The sequence below is a fragment of the Stegodyphus dumicola genome, chromosome 6 (assembly GCF_044657685.1).
Source record: "Stegodyphus dumicola isolate Sdum_Otavi_A_Nest chromosome 6, ASM4465768v1".
Classification (NCBI taxonomy): Eukaryota; Metazoa; Arthropoda; class Arachnida; order Araneae; family Eresidae; genus Stegodyphus; species Stegodyphus dumicola.
This window is the reverse complement of record NC_140773.1, coordinates 225,242,209-225,257,248: the sequence shown is the minus strand read 5'-3', so window position 1 is coordinate 225,257,248 and position 15,040 is coordinate 225,242,209. Positions and strand designations below refer to the sequence as shown.

General features: G+C 35.5%; 1 protein-coding gene across 1 annotated transcript in view; it reads right to left on the bottom strand.

The window, feature by feature from the left end:
• LOC118187543 (protein giant-lens-like) overlaps window positions 1–14,052 on the bottom strand; it is an 85,880-nt gene extending 71,828 nt beyond the window's left edge. The window contains exon 1 of the mRNA XM_035357786.2: window positions 13,785–14,052. Within this exon, the coding sequence (XP_035213677.1) occupies window positions 13,785–13,958 (174 nt within the window). The 5' untranslated portion in view covers window positions 13,959–14,052. The remainder of the gene's footprint in view (window positions 1–13,784) is intronic.
• Between the last annotated feature and the right edge of the window lie 988 nt (window positions 14,053–15,040).

Below are 15,040 nucleotides of genomic sequence, written 5' to 3'. Positions count from 1 at the left end.
TCGATTATCTCTCAGGTTGGGATCACATGATCCTTCAGAAGCAGATTTTTCGTCTGATTGGTTGATCTCTACACGGGACAGAGCTGCAAACGAAACATTTTCGGTGAGGTTTCAAAAAATGCCGCGTAGCCGGTACATCGTTTCAATAGCCAGGCAGGACTTCGTTTCCAGCTGAGCTGCTTCTTCTAGGAATCTCCCGTTTAAACCAGTACTACCAGCAGGAACCGTCGCTAGATGTGATAACCCCTTGGGCAAACATGGGCAACCACTAACCTACGTTTAGGACAGGCCTTGGCAACCTATGACCCGCGGGTCACCGAGTGACCCATTTCATAATTTCAAGTTACCCACGCCAGTTCCGAAAATAAAGTACAGAATATATGACGTAAAATTGTTGTGTCATAAATGTTCTGTTTGATAACCCTTATTCTACACTATCTTTCTACACCGTAATTTCCAAACATGAAGGGAAGAAACACTCTAATATCGGAAGAAGTATTTATCCCATTCTCCTCTTGAACAGCTTTTCAAAGTCCAAGGACGGTTGTAGGTCGACGTTTGGACAATCCGCTTTTTAAAAGTCCAAAGTATCCTGTTATGACTATTATAAGACCAACCTAACTTGTTATGACTATAAGACCAATGTATTCTGTTATGACTGTATAAGGTATTTCTCCCACTTCCCTAGCCTTCCTTCGTGGTGTAGTGGTCAGCACACTGAACCGGTATTTCAGAGGTTCGTGGTTCGATTCCCGGCGAAGGCGGTTGCATATTTTTCATCTTTCCTGCTTCCAATTAACCAAATGACTTTACAACTGTAAGACCAAAAGTATCCTGTTATGACTATAAGACCAACGTCCTGTTATGACTATAAGACCAACGTATCCTGTTATGACTATAAGACCAAAGCATTCTCTTATCACTATAAGACCAACTTATTTGGTTAGGTGTGTTGGGTTCTACAAATATACAATATCAATGTTCATTTTGTAAATTTTAATGTTTTACATTTTAGTAACCACGAAGGGAAGAAAATCCGCTTTAAAAAGAAAAGAGCATTATATATAGGCTTGATCAAATATAAATTCACATTTTTGCAGCTTATCTATTTCTGCGAAATTAACAGTCTGTACTGCTGAAAGTTAAATTATCCGTAGTTTAATTTCTCTTCGATGGTAATTAGAATATTGAAGACGCAGCAAGACTCGTTGACGGCGAAGCTATTTTAACATTCAAGGACGTTTTAACGTTGACACGTTATCCCCCCCTCGCATTGCAAAATAATCAATATTACAAAATCTTTAAGACGTATGCATATGGCAAGCTCTTCGTAAACAACGACGCGACCATTTCTGAGAGCAAAAGGAACTATGATGACAAATAAGATGGAATTCAACTCTAACCTTCCTACTGAATATTTCTTCTCGGGATTCCTCCCCTCTCTCTCTTTCTCTTTTTTTTTTTTTTTTTTTTTTTTTTTTTCTCTCTCTCTCTCTCTCTCTCTCCCGAACTGCTTCATTTTTATTCAACGTAGGTAACGCAAGGCCGGTGAAAATAAAAGGTAATTTAGCTCATTTAGTGAGTAACTGCAAAAATAATAATAAGGCAAAGCCAGTAATTCAAAAAATGTCAGTAAGGCAAATAATGAATAATTATGAAAGTATTTTATAAAAGCAAAAACAAAACAAAACAAAATCTGAATGCTTTCAGATTTTACATTACGTTTTTAACGTTTTGTGTGGTACCTTTATTCATTAAATATCATGTTTTTCGCAATTAAATTCAACAGCAATATCACAAAATATTTAAAAGAGCATATCTTTAGAATTTCCGATACACAATATCGCGCGCTGGAGATAATATTTCTCCCCCCCCCCTTAAAGTGTTGCCATTGCTCGCTTTGAAGTCGTTGAGTTTCTTAATCAAAAACTCATAAAGGCTTTACAAACTATGAAAGAGATAATAAAACAAATTCCAAATTTGGGTTTCCTTTTGCCCATATGAGGGTGGAGGCGTACGTTATTCAAAACTGGATGGCTCTAGGTACCGTTCTTTTATCGTAATGCAAAAGACATACATGCATTCATGTAGATTCTTTATTATTTAATTTCTTTAAATATATTACAGGGCTCTAATATTTGGTGGCAACAATCTTAAAAGTGATTTGCCGTTTATTAGTGAATCGACACAAAATGCCAAAACGAGATTAATAGCCCTTTGGGGTAGATATCACTTTGGGCTAATGAAACTTAAAAATTCGTTAAAATAATGTGAATAACGAATTCACATTTTGAGCTCTGAGACACTTCATCGCTTTAAAAACTGGCTCTTTGCCAAGTAGCATGGAAATTAAATTAAAAACTTATGTCTTTTGGAATGGCAGTTTTTGCCAAAGCGCGTGAGTAATAAATACCCTTGGAATGTAAAAAAAAAAAATCAGAGCGCCGCTAAAAATTCGAAAATTTCCGCTGCAGACTTGTAAAACATGCATTTGGGAAGAGAAAAAAACTTTTTTTTACGTTAAAAGCTAACCAAAAAAAATAGTAATTTTTTATTTAAAAAAACTAAGAAGAAAAAAATACAAAAAGGAAACGATTATCAAAAAAAAATTACACTGAGTTAACCAAAAAAAAATCGTGATTTTTTTATAACTTTTTTTTTAGCGTAATAACACTCGAGACCACTTTGTTCGTAAAGAGAAAAACATCGCGGCCGCCTTGTTCGTAGCTGAAAATGGGGAGGGGGGAAGAAATCAAGGAGGAAAAGGCAGGCGTGACACGTGATACTAAGTACCGTCATTGAGGCGTGACCGTTTCCTTCTTCTTTCCAACTTTATCAATGGGCTACGGAGTAATGGCGCGCTTATTCATAATAACATTGTGCGGCGAGTTTTACTACGCCTTTTGAACGCGTGTTCTTGATTAGAAACTGGTTTACAGCCGGTGCAATTTGGGTCAAGTGATTTAAAAAAGCTTTTTAGGCTAAGAATTCTTGCTGCTTCTCCTCAGGGGTTCACATTTCATGCATTTGTCAATGAAAGTATTGCATTGGCTATGGGCAGTCCATTCTGAAAATACTTGAATATTTGCTAGCTAAAAAATTCAATATGTGTAATAATTTTTTTTTTTTTTTTTTTTTTTTTTGGAAAGAGTATAAAAGATTCACTAGTGGGTACAAGCCTGGAATTCAGAAATAAGCTTGAAGGAACCGGTTTTTTAGCATAATATTTCATCCATAGTGCAGGATTTATGTATAAGCTTACACAAGCTAAGCCCCACTTTCTTGGGGGCCCCAAAAATTAAAATATAGTATAAATATAATATTAAAATATAGTATAAAGGGTCCCAAGTCCCATACCGTCTGAGCGGCACATTGTAGATATTAATTCACCTTAATTTTAACGTAGTTAGCAGCACAGTCCTTGTGCAATTAAACTGATGCAATGGCATTACTTTTTACATTTCAAATTCCGTTGAAAGAATACTTGTTCTGACATTCTGTCTCTTGGATGCGAAATCGACTACGCAATTTCGTGTTTTACTGCATGTGTAATGTGAATAAAAGCCAAATGCTATAGAAAGTCCTCCACGAAGGCATCCCTTTCCTGAATCAAAAAGACTTTAATTCTTTTCCTATAATCGATCAAACGACAACTTACAGAGGCCTAAATAATTGTCTTGCGACGTACGTATACAGTTTTTAGCCCAAATGAGCGTTAGCCCAAAAGGGCTATTAATTTCGTTTCGGCATTTTGCGTGGGTTCACTATAAAAGGTCTGAATCACTTTTCTAATGGTTGCCACCCATTATTAGAGCCCTGCATTATATTTAAAGAAATTAAATAATGAAGAATTTGCATGAATGTATGTATATGCTTCTCGAATTGTGAAAAAATAACAGTACCTAGAAACATCAATTTTTGAAAAACCTAGTCCTCCATTCGAATATGTGCATTTGGATATTGATTGATATTTAACATTTTGTAAAACATTGACGATTTTTTTATTAACAAATTAAACGATTTTCAAAGCGTTCCTGTAACATTAACATCTCGTGCACCTTCAAGCACGGATATTTTATGTGCGAGGTTTCTTTACATTTCTTACTGATATTATGTTGGTAGTGTAGCAACGGAAAGACGTTATAATGCTTCACGGTATTTTGCGTGAAATGACTTTGAATATCTGTACCACTCTTTCAATTCCCACTGAAAAAAACGCCCTTTTGGGCGTAATATAAAATCTACTGAATTCCGAGTCTTTCCTTTCGTTAAATTTTAAAGTGTCTCAGTTTTTATCTGGTCACGGTAAATTTGCAAGTTATCTGTTTCGTTTTAATCTACGATCAAACAATTTATGTGAATGTTCAAAAAGAGTTCCTCAGGGTGTGGAACATTTGATTTTCTCGTGCCCTACATTTGATGGCCCTAGATTATGCTTACAGAACGATTTGAAAATGTTCGGAGTGACTTGGCCAGTGAACTTATCTGTTTTCGTGAAGTCCAGACTGCTGTTCTCTGCTTTTGTTCGCTTTATTTATGCATGTAATTTTTAATGTTTATTTATACATGTAACCTTTAATGTTCTAATTAACTTACTTCTGTAAGCCCCGTGTTGTACATATGTGGTGCACGGGGAGTCTGTATGTTCTCAAAAGAAAAAAAAAGCTTTCAGATATTTTTTTATTTATTAATTTTGCTAATGTGTTTTTTGGCTTAAATATAATAATTTGAATTAAATGCACTTTTGGCGCTAAAATAATGCTGCTACATATATATCTAACTTTTAAGTCACGTGACCAATTTATGCAACGAAAATAACGTGGTTGAGTAAATCCAGATAAAAAATTAAGTACCAAAGTGTTAAAAAAAAAAAAAAAGAAAAGAAAAGAAAAAGAAAAAAAGGAAAACGAAAAGGCCAAAATAACCTATTTCCGCTCTTCTTTAACTGCCTACTGCAGTTACAAAGAATCACATAAAAACAAAAACAGCGCCATTTTTAAGGCTAATTGTTTGTTTCCTTCGTAACCGCAAAGCATTGAAACGAGAAATCAATTTTCTCTCCAAGTGTTCTTTCTGGCTTCTCTAACCGCAAAATGCTTGCAGGAAAAGCCTCTCACTTTTTTTAACACCTAGAAATTTATTTTTGGCTGTTACATTAATCTCGCTTTGTTAAAACATCCACTGGAACTCTCACCACCCCCCCCCATTCCTTATAAAAAAGGTTGCAATCTAAATATATATATATATATAGCCTAAAGGGACAATTTGCCCAGAAGAGCTACTAATTTCGTTTTAGCATTTTACGTTGATTCACAATAAACGGCAAATCACTTTTTAAATTGTTGCCACCCAATATTAGAGCCCTGTATTATATTAAAAGCAATTAAATAATAAAGAATCTGCATAAATGTATGTATGTTTCTCGTATTGTGATAAAACAACGGTACCTAGAGCCATGCAATTTTGAATAAAGTATGTCTCCACCCGAATATGGGCATCTGGAAGCCCAAATTTGGAATTCGGAATTTGTTTTATTATCGATTTCATATTTTGTAACATTTTAAGGAATTTTTGTTTAACAAACTCGACGATTTCAAAGCGAGCAATGGAAACACTGTAGGGGGGGGATTATCTCCAGCGCGCGCGACTGCGTATCAGAAATTCTAAAGATATTCCCTTTTAAATATTTTGAGATATTGCTGTTGAATTGAATTCTGTGGTTTAAGTGCGAAGGACATGATATTTAATAAATAAAGGTAACACACAGAGCATTAAAAAAAACGCCCCTTTGGGCGTAATATAAATTCTGAAAGCTTTCAGATTTTTGTTTCCCCATCTTTTTTTTTTTTTTTTTTTTTTTTTTTTTTAAGATTTAATTTGATAATAAATCTTTAAAGTACTTGGCTGTTCTTCCAAAATTGAAACAATATTTACCTTTACCAATTGATTAAACTGCTTTCTGCTGTTGTGCTGTTGAATTAAATTGAGAACTCCAAAAGAATTAAAAAATTTGAATTAAATAATTTGAAGCTCCGGTGCTTGTTTCTGCTCAAACAGAAAAATTTGAAGTTATTAAGAATATATGTTATCGTTTGAACAAATTTTAAGAAAAACAACAGAGAGACTTGCGATCTACAGTTTACTACAAAATTTCATCACAACCTGTATTCTAAATGGCGGACACAAGAATAAAAAATTTTACAATCGACCCATTACAAGATTTTAGTAATCTATTTAATTTGTGACATTTATGGTATCAAGTAATGCTTGTAGAAAAAATTGTTAAGAAGGCAAACAAAATGACTTCTTAAATTATTACCTTACGCTGTGTTGAGCCCAGCGTGCAGAACCACTACACCACGAAGGCACGTCAGGAAGGCGGGAGAAATACCTTACATACTCCTCCTCTTAAAGGGCGACTGGGGTTTTTAGGGGACCCAATAGCCACATGCAGGGTGGGGAGAAATCATCATCCACTACCCTTTTAGTTCGGGCGCCCCTGTAGAGAGATTAGGAGTTTTTGGAAGCTGGAGAGATGAAAAATGACCAATCGCCTTCGCCGGGAATTGAACCACGGGCCTCTGGAATACCGGCCCAGCGTGCAAAACCACTACACGACGAAGGCACGCCAGGGAGGCGGGAGAAATACCTTATATACTCCTCCTTTTAAAGGGCGACTGGAGATTTTAGAGGACCCAATCGCCTATCATTATCCAACACTTTTTCGTTTGGGCGCCACTGTAGAGACATTAGGTATTTTTGGAAGAAGGCAAGATGAAAAATGAGCAATCGCCTTCGCCGGGAATCGAACCACGGACCTCTGAAATACCAGGTCAGTGTGCAGAACCATTACACCACGAAGGCACGCTAGGAAAGCGAGAGAAATACCTCATAAGTGTTTTCAGATAGCTCAACCAAATTATTCATAACAAAAGAACAGAAGAACAGCCAATCGAATATTAAACCCGAAAAGAAGAATTTTATTGATGGTTTACGAAGATGTGGGCTTACATCATCTGAACTTTTGGGGTCCCCTCGTTTTAAAGCAGAAGGCATGGGGTATTTGGGGGCCCTTAAACGAAGAGCCCCTTGCGATTGCTAGTTTCCAGACTCTATGATAAGTCGTCCCCGGACATCAACAAGGCTTCAGTGTTATATTGTACCGTCAAATTCTATAACTAGCATCAACAGTTTATGACATGTGATACATCGCATTCGATTAACACTTCGTAATAAAAATAAACTTTCTAAAATTAATTACTGATAGCGCTTGATGTTATTCAGTTCTCAAACGTCTGATGAAAATCATCGCATCGGAGGAAAAACATGTCAGAGTACAATTTAAAATTAAATATCAAAGCTGCCTTAGTTTGACAGAGATTTTGAATAAAACTCTATACATTTCCACCGAGAAGGAACACAAGACTTCTTCAGGAACAAAAAAAAATTTTGCGAGCAAAAAGGTTAATCTATAAAACGTTTGAAACTACACAAACTAAAAAAACACACTCAAAGCGAAATAACGATTTAATAGAACAAAACTGCAGAGCATAAACAAAGAATTTCAATTAAGACACAATAACACGCCGAACAAATACTAATTCAGAAGTCAAACAACAAAAATCAGCGTTATATTCACAAAATTTTCACAGGACTAGTTTCGATGGTTTTACCGAACCATCATCTTCAGCTGCAAAACCGCAAATGAACAAGATAGGAAATAATGATTAGATAAGATAAGGAAGCCTGGACAAGAATAAGCAAGTGGCGCCATCTGTTGGCGAAACCAGAACTAAAACATAATTTCTCTAAAAGCCGAAGGCAAATTTGGATTGGAATTAGGATCGTTAACTAGAACAGAAAGATTTTTATGAATGTGAAATGCCTCTAGAAAATCCAGTTCTCCAATGGAAGATGTTTTTTGAATAATTTTGGCAGCAGAAAAATTGAAAGTGTGATTTTCGGACCAACAATGTTGAGCAACAGAAGACTTCTGTGTTTCCTTTTTTCTAACATATGCCTCATGTTCTTTGACGCGAAATTTTAAGGCTCTCTTAGTTTGGCCAATGTAAATTAAACCGCACTGGCAAGGAATCCTATAAATACCCCAGGAATTCATATCCGGAATGGGGTCCTTGAGTATAGAAGTTGGAATTTTATTGATGGGAGAGTAAACAACCCGAAAGTTAAATTTCTGCAAAATATGAGCAACTTTATAGCTAATTGATGGAAGGACGGGAATGACAACAGAATTTTTATAATCTCCTAAAATAAGAGTGTGGCTTTTAGTGTGTTGAGATGAGAATTTTTTAACTGCTTGATTAATAATGTTGGGTGAAAAGATCCTTCACCTTCGGACTTATCCAAAATAAAAACTGCGATCAAATCTTCGCAAATCATTTCAAGCAACTTAAAACATTCGCTTATCCCATCTGTTGCGAATTGTGCCAGATTATATGCTCTTCCCAAAATTCATAAAAGTGGTATTCCTTTCCGCCCTATTGTATCAAATTTAGGTACTGCCTCGTATCCATTAGCTAAATATTTAGTTTCTAGATTTTCCACTCTATTAGACAATAACATTTACACATAAAAAATTCAATAGAGTTTGTAAAAAAGGTTAAAAACATTTCTCCTCGTAATTTACTCATGGTTTCTTTTGATGTAAAATCATTATTCACCAATGTCCCAGTGGAGGGTGCATTAAGATGTCTAGAAACCAGACTTCGCGAATTTCATTTCTCTTGCATCGAAATTGAGGAGCTAATTTCTCTCACTCAACTCTGTTTGAAACAAACACATTTTGTTTTCCAAAATAAATATTACAAGCAAACTGAGGGATTAGCCATGGGATGCCCCCTCAGTCCCATCCTGGCTGATATCTACATGCATTATTATGAATCAAAATTGTTTGAAACTTTAAACTTCCCGGCATGGTTCCGCTACGTAGACGATACTTTTACCCTGTTTGAAGGTAATAAAGATGATTTAAATAGAGTTCTTTCAACAATGAATTCTATTGATCCTGCTATTCAGTTCACTTTTGAACTTGAGACTTGCAATTCTCTTCCGTTTCTCGACATTCTGGTCACACGTAACACATCCAACTTCAGTACTACAGTTTACCGTAAACCTTCATCGGTTTGCCTTCCACCACACTTTAAATCATGTCATCCGACTAAACAAAAGTTAGCTTCATTTTATTCCTATGTTTTCCGTGCTCTTCAAGTTTGCTCCTCCAAACTAGCCCTTGATGAAGAACTAAATTATTTAAAAGCAATAGCTATTGACAGGGGCTTTTCACCCAACATTATTAATCAAGCAGTTAAAAAATTCTCATCTCAACACACTAAAAGCCACACTCTTATTTTAGGAGATTATAAAAATTCTGTTGTCATTCCCGTCCTTCCATCAATTAGCTATAAAGTTGCTCATATTTTGCAGAAATTTAACTTTCGGGTTGTTTACTCTCCCATCAATAAAATTCCAACTTCTATACTCAAGGACCCCATTCCGGATATGAATTCCTGGGGTATTTATAGGATTCCTTGCCAGTGCGGTTTAATTTACATTGGCCAAACTAAGAGAGCCTTAAAATTTCGCGTCAAAGAACATGAGGCATATGTTAGAAAAAAGGAAACACAGAAGTCTTCTGTTGCTCAACATTGTTGGTCCGAAAATCACACTTTCAATTTTTCTGCTGCCAAAATTATTCAAAAAACATCTTCCATTGGAGAACTGGATTTTCTAGAGGCATTTCACATTCATAAAAATCTTTCTGTTCTAGTTAACGATCCTAATTCCAATCCAAATTTGCCTTCGGCTTTTAGAGAAATTATGTTTTAGTTCTGGTTTCGCCAACAGATGGCGCCACTTGCTTATTCTTGTCCAGGCTTCCTTATCTTATCTAATCATTATTTCCTATCTTGTTCATTTGCGGTTTTGCAGCTGAAGATGATGGTTCGGTAAAACCATCGAAACTAGTCCTGTGAAAATTTTGTGAATATAACGCTGATTTTTGTTGTTTGACTTCTGAATTAGTAAAGAATTTCAAATTAATAAAAAAAAAAAGAGAGAGACGGCTTAATTCTTCCCCCCTTGCCTCCCCCAAAAAGGGGGATCTGAGTCTGATCATCCTAGAAAAATAGAGAGTTTTGTTCAAAATCAATGTCAAACTACAAGCAGGGCTGTGGAGTCGGAGTCGGGCAGATTTTCGGGTAAAAGGATTCGGAGTTGGAGTCGCTAAAAACAGGTCGACTCCGACTCCAGTTTTCGTTGGACACTTTGAATTTGAAACGAAATTAAAATGAATTGAAAAATAATCTATGACAACCTGAGTTATTATTTTTATTTATGAACTGTATACATTAATAAATAGTTATTTTCTATTTTATTGACCTATTAATAAATAAATATAAGGGAGGAGGATGGATGTGATATTTGCCATTAGTGATTAAACTGATTCATTTAGTTACAAATCTCACTGCTAAATTTAGGTAAGCAGCAAGTCCTAAAATTGATGCCATTCTTAGGAAGCGAGCAGAAAAAGGAGCAATTATCGATCGAGCAACGCGATAAGGAAGTACATATTTGATCATAACGAGGTTTTTAGAATTAAGAACTGTTTGTAAATAACCCTAATGTTTCATTAACAGAAAGACTGTGGAATGATCTTGCACAATTGGAAACTCTTCTTTCTATAACATATATAGCCACAAAAAAGCTGCAATCTGAAGAATTGACAGGAGGCGAGAATGGGATGTTTGTTCTTTCTGAAGTGGAGAGTTTATTGCAAAAGGAATCATTTCTTCAATAAAGAAAAGAGAAACTAGTTTGCTAGACAATGAGATCTTGTTGGGTTCAATATATGGAGATCCGAAACACGGAATTTTCTTGGATGACGAACCAATTAAAAAGGCAAAGAAAGCCATCTATGAACTTTCATTAAGAATGAAATTATTCTCAGAACAATTGGAGAATTCGAATCAGGACAGTCAAACTGCAGATATTGCAATTGAGCCTCTATCATCCTTTTCCGTTGATGAATTAGATTCTGGGAAATATTTTTGGATAATATTGAAAAGGCTGAGGCAAAGCGAATGAAAATTTAAAAAAAACCAAGAGCCTTTACTCAAGAGATAAAGATAAGTACTCAAAGATAATATAAAGATAAGATAAAGATAATATACCCAAGATATAAAAATGAAAAAATACAAACAAGATTTCTGCACGGCCTATGAAGAAATAGATATATATGATTGCATTTGCAAGACATCGCTTTTATAACTTATCAAAATCTATCCCAAAAAGTTAAAAGAAGTATCCCTAACAGTAAAAGCTCTTCCTAAAGTTACTGTAGAAAGACTCCTCAGCTCTGAAGTTTATCACATCTGATCTATGGCTCTCCAACAAAGAAGATCTTGCCGAAGCTATACTGCTTCTCAGAAATAAATAATGCCAGTTTTCCATTTCATAATAAATACTAATATAAATAATTTGCTTCCAGGAGTCGGAGTCGGTCATTTCCCTACTGACTCCCTAGCCCTGACTACAAGTGCTTTTTTTTAACTCAGTTTTCAAAAATCAGAGTATTATGTACTCTTGAGTTTCAATATCACAGTGCGAGATTTTGTTGCCATATACTTCCAATATTCGTCTTGCTAATAATGTTTTACAGATTCTAAGCTATATTTTAATTTTATAACAGTTTATTTTAATCAACTATCCATTTTATCAATTCTTGTTTACAACTTACAACTCCTTATTACCAGAATGAGTTTTTAGAATGGCATTGAATACAAATGAGTTAGAAGTAGTATTTAAGGAAGGTTCAACTAACTTCGACAGAGAGTGCTAGGAATCGTTAGTAGCGCGTGTTTGCCTTCGGGCTAAGTCCCTCTAGAAGCTGTTACGCTCGGCCGTACTATTACGTGCCTTTTGATATTCGTCGGCTAGTTTATGGGTCAACTTAAATAATTGTGTCTAGCTTCGGCTAAGTCTCGTTTAGATAGTTTTAGTTTAGTTTCTTATTTCTCATTCTGACTCAAGGTCCAAGTAGAGGCTTCCTTTAAGCCCGAGAAGGGGCCGACTGTTATTCTTATTTGAGTGAATAAAAGGGTAACTAAAGCCTCTCGAGTCTACGTCTTAGGTGTTAGGAACTCAGCGATAAGTCGCTACATAGTTCACTGAGTTCCTCGACGTTCATCTTAGACAAAAAGAGTTAAGAACCCTACAAGATCATTTAAGAAGAAATACGCAGAAATGGTTAATGACTCGTAGATTTTGGTAAGAAAAGTTTGAAGCTAGGATAACGCCTTAAATTCCTTTTAAGTCTGAAGACAGGATAACTCCTTAAGCTCCTTTAAGTTCCTTTAAGTTCGAAGACAGAATAACGCTACATACATGCACTTAAATAAGCTTCACATGTGATTATTCAATTCATACACTTTTCAGGAAAAAGTACTATAAGAACTCCGGTACTTTTGATAATGGAATAAAATATTTGTTAAACTTTTTTTGTTTAAATTTTTGTTCGAAACACAGAAAGAATTCGTTAAATCGGGAAATAACGCAATATACAGTAAGACCCCGCTTAACGCTGTTTCGTTTAGCGCTGTTTCGGTTTAGCGCTCTTTTATTTCAACCCGGGGATTCTCCGAAATTGTGCGCAGCGCTAGGTTTCCAAATAACATATCCGAAACAGTGTAGTTGTGTTTCTTGCTTTGTGGACGCATTTTTATCATTTGAAACAACATTTGTTGACATTATTGTAAGTTTGTATAATACTATAACGATTAATACAGTGACAAATATTATGATCTTTAGTTTTTATCATGGGTGATAATAAAAAACAAGAAAAGAAAGCAACCAGAAAAGCATTTCACTGGAAACTCAAATGCAAGTGATTAGAAGATTAGATTATGGTGAACGTCAATCTCAAATTAGTGCTGCATTGATTTTGGCAACTTCAACAATAAGGACAATTCTTAAGAATAAAGAAAAAATACTGTCATCGGCAACTGCAACTACGTCAAGCTCTGCAACTAGAATTACCCGTTCTAGAAATAACATTATAGAGGAAATGGAAAAACGACTCTCTATATGGATTGACGACGAAATTGAACGCAATATGCCATTAAGCCAATCTATCATAATGTCTTCTTGACAAAAAGGCAGAAAATTGGAAACCGAGAATAGACTGAATGATCTGACTGAGAATTTTATTTGTTTTTAAAAGTATATGCGTTTATATTGTTTTTATTTTTCTAAGAAATAAATGTTTGATTTTATTTTTATTAAAAAAACATTATTAAATTTAATGCCTAACCATTTTTTATCCGTCTTCCCCTAACCCCATTATTTACATGTTAAGATAGCCTGGCTTAGCGCTGTTTCGCATTACGCTCTACTTCGATGGAACGTATCCCCCGCGTTAAGCGGGTCTTACTGTACACATGAATAAGCTTCACATGTGATTTAAATGTGGTTATCCAATTTATACACTTTTCAGGTAAAAGTGGTATAAAAACTTCAGTACTTTTGTGAATTTGTTAAATCCTGTTAAAATGTTTGTTAAACTTTTTTTTGTTTAACTTTTGTTCGAAACACAGAAAAAATTCGTTAAATCGGGAAATAAGTTAAACATGTGTTACCGAGATAAACTCTGATACTAAACTAAACCAAGATAAACACTGATGATCTAATTTTAAAAATTCCAGAATTGCCGATTCAAAATCCTGCAAATTAAGATACTTCTGCTGAGTAATTATTAATTATTCACTTACCCCTTTTGGGTAGAGTATCTTCAGGAGCGATGAGGACTTGAAAAGTTTGTCGTTTACCTTCACGGAATTTTTCGCTAGAGCAGCAGACGACAGCACCAGAGGGGCCACCGCCGCCAACAGCACACCCAGGACGGCCGGGTAGGACCTCAGAGCGACGAACCAAGAGCGCAACATCGGGAAGAACGAGGAGCAACAACAGCGACGTGAAGACAGGTGCGTCGAGGTGAGAGATTCGCGGGCTTTTTGAGATTTCCCGCGCGCGGGTCCGAAGTAGAATTGCGGATTTCGTTCAACTCCATTGCGCATGAGGGGAAGAGAAGAGAAAAAGGGGCGCGCGTAAGCGATCGGAGCCACTTGGTCGGTAGGGGAAGTGGTGTTTTCAGTTAGGATGGGCTCGTTATTTGACGAGAAAAAAAATCGTGGTGTAGCTGCGGCGCTTGCCGTCTTTTTCGAGAAATTGTTGTTTTCGTTGTTCTGTAACAATAAAATTCTGTAAAAATAATTCTGTAAAAATAAATGCTACAGATTAATAAATGTCTCGGAAAAAAAAAAAAAAAAAAAACTAATTAAAAATCTGAAAGATTTTTTTTTTTTACATTACGCCCAAAGGGGCCTTTTTTGAACGTTTTCTGTGTTACCTTTACTTATTAACCCTTTGTTGCATCATGTCCACTCCAGTAGATAACAGTTTAAATTTGTTTATTCTTCTGTAAATGCCTTAACAGATTCCATTCCTGTGTTTATTCATTCTACATTATTAGAACTTTAAACTGTCGATCATAGATGGCTGTATGGCATCACTAAATAAAGCATTGCTTTTTGGAAAATGGGCTGCTACTTCTGTTTCCAAGTTAATACAATTTCTCATAGTAAACATTATATAATATTGCTTACTATACTGCCATTTTTTATTCATAATAAGTCATTTTAGACATTTTATTTTAAATGTCAGTTTGAGAAAATTGTGGAGTGGGTAGAAAAAGATCTACCGAAAAGAGTGAATTGAAACCCAAATGGACTGCTTATCAAGCCAAAACACCACTGGAAATGTTTATGTTTGGCAAGGAATTTCTAGAACATTTGACATTTCAATCCAATAGGTACAGGTTACAAAATCGTAACAAAATGAATTCCATCACAATCGACGAAATGAAGGTATTTTGGGGGATATGTATGCACATGTCAGTTGTAGATTTACCATTTAGAAGATGGTAATGATCACTGCAAACAAGGCAGGAAATGATTTCAAATGCAAT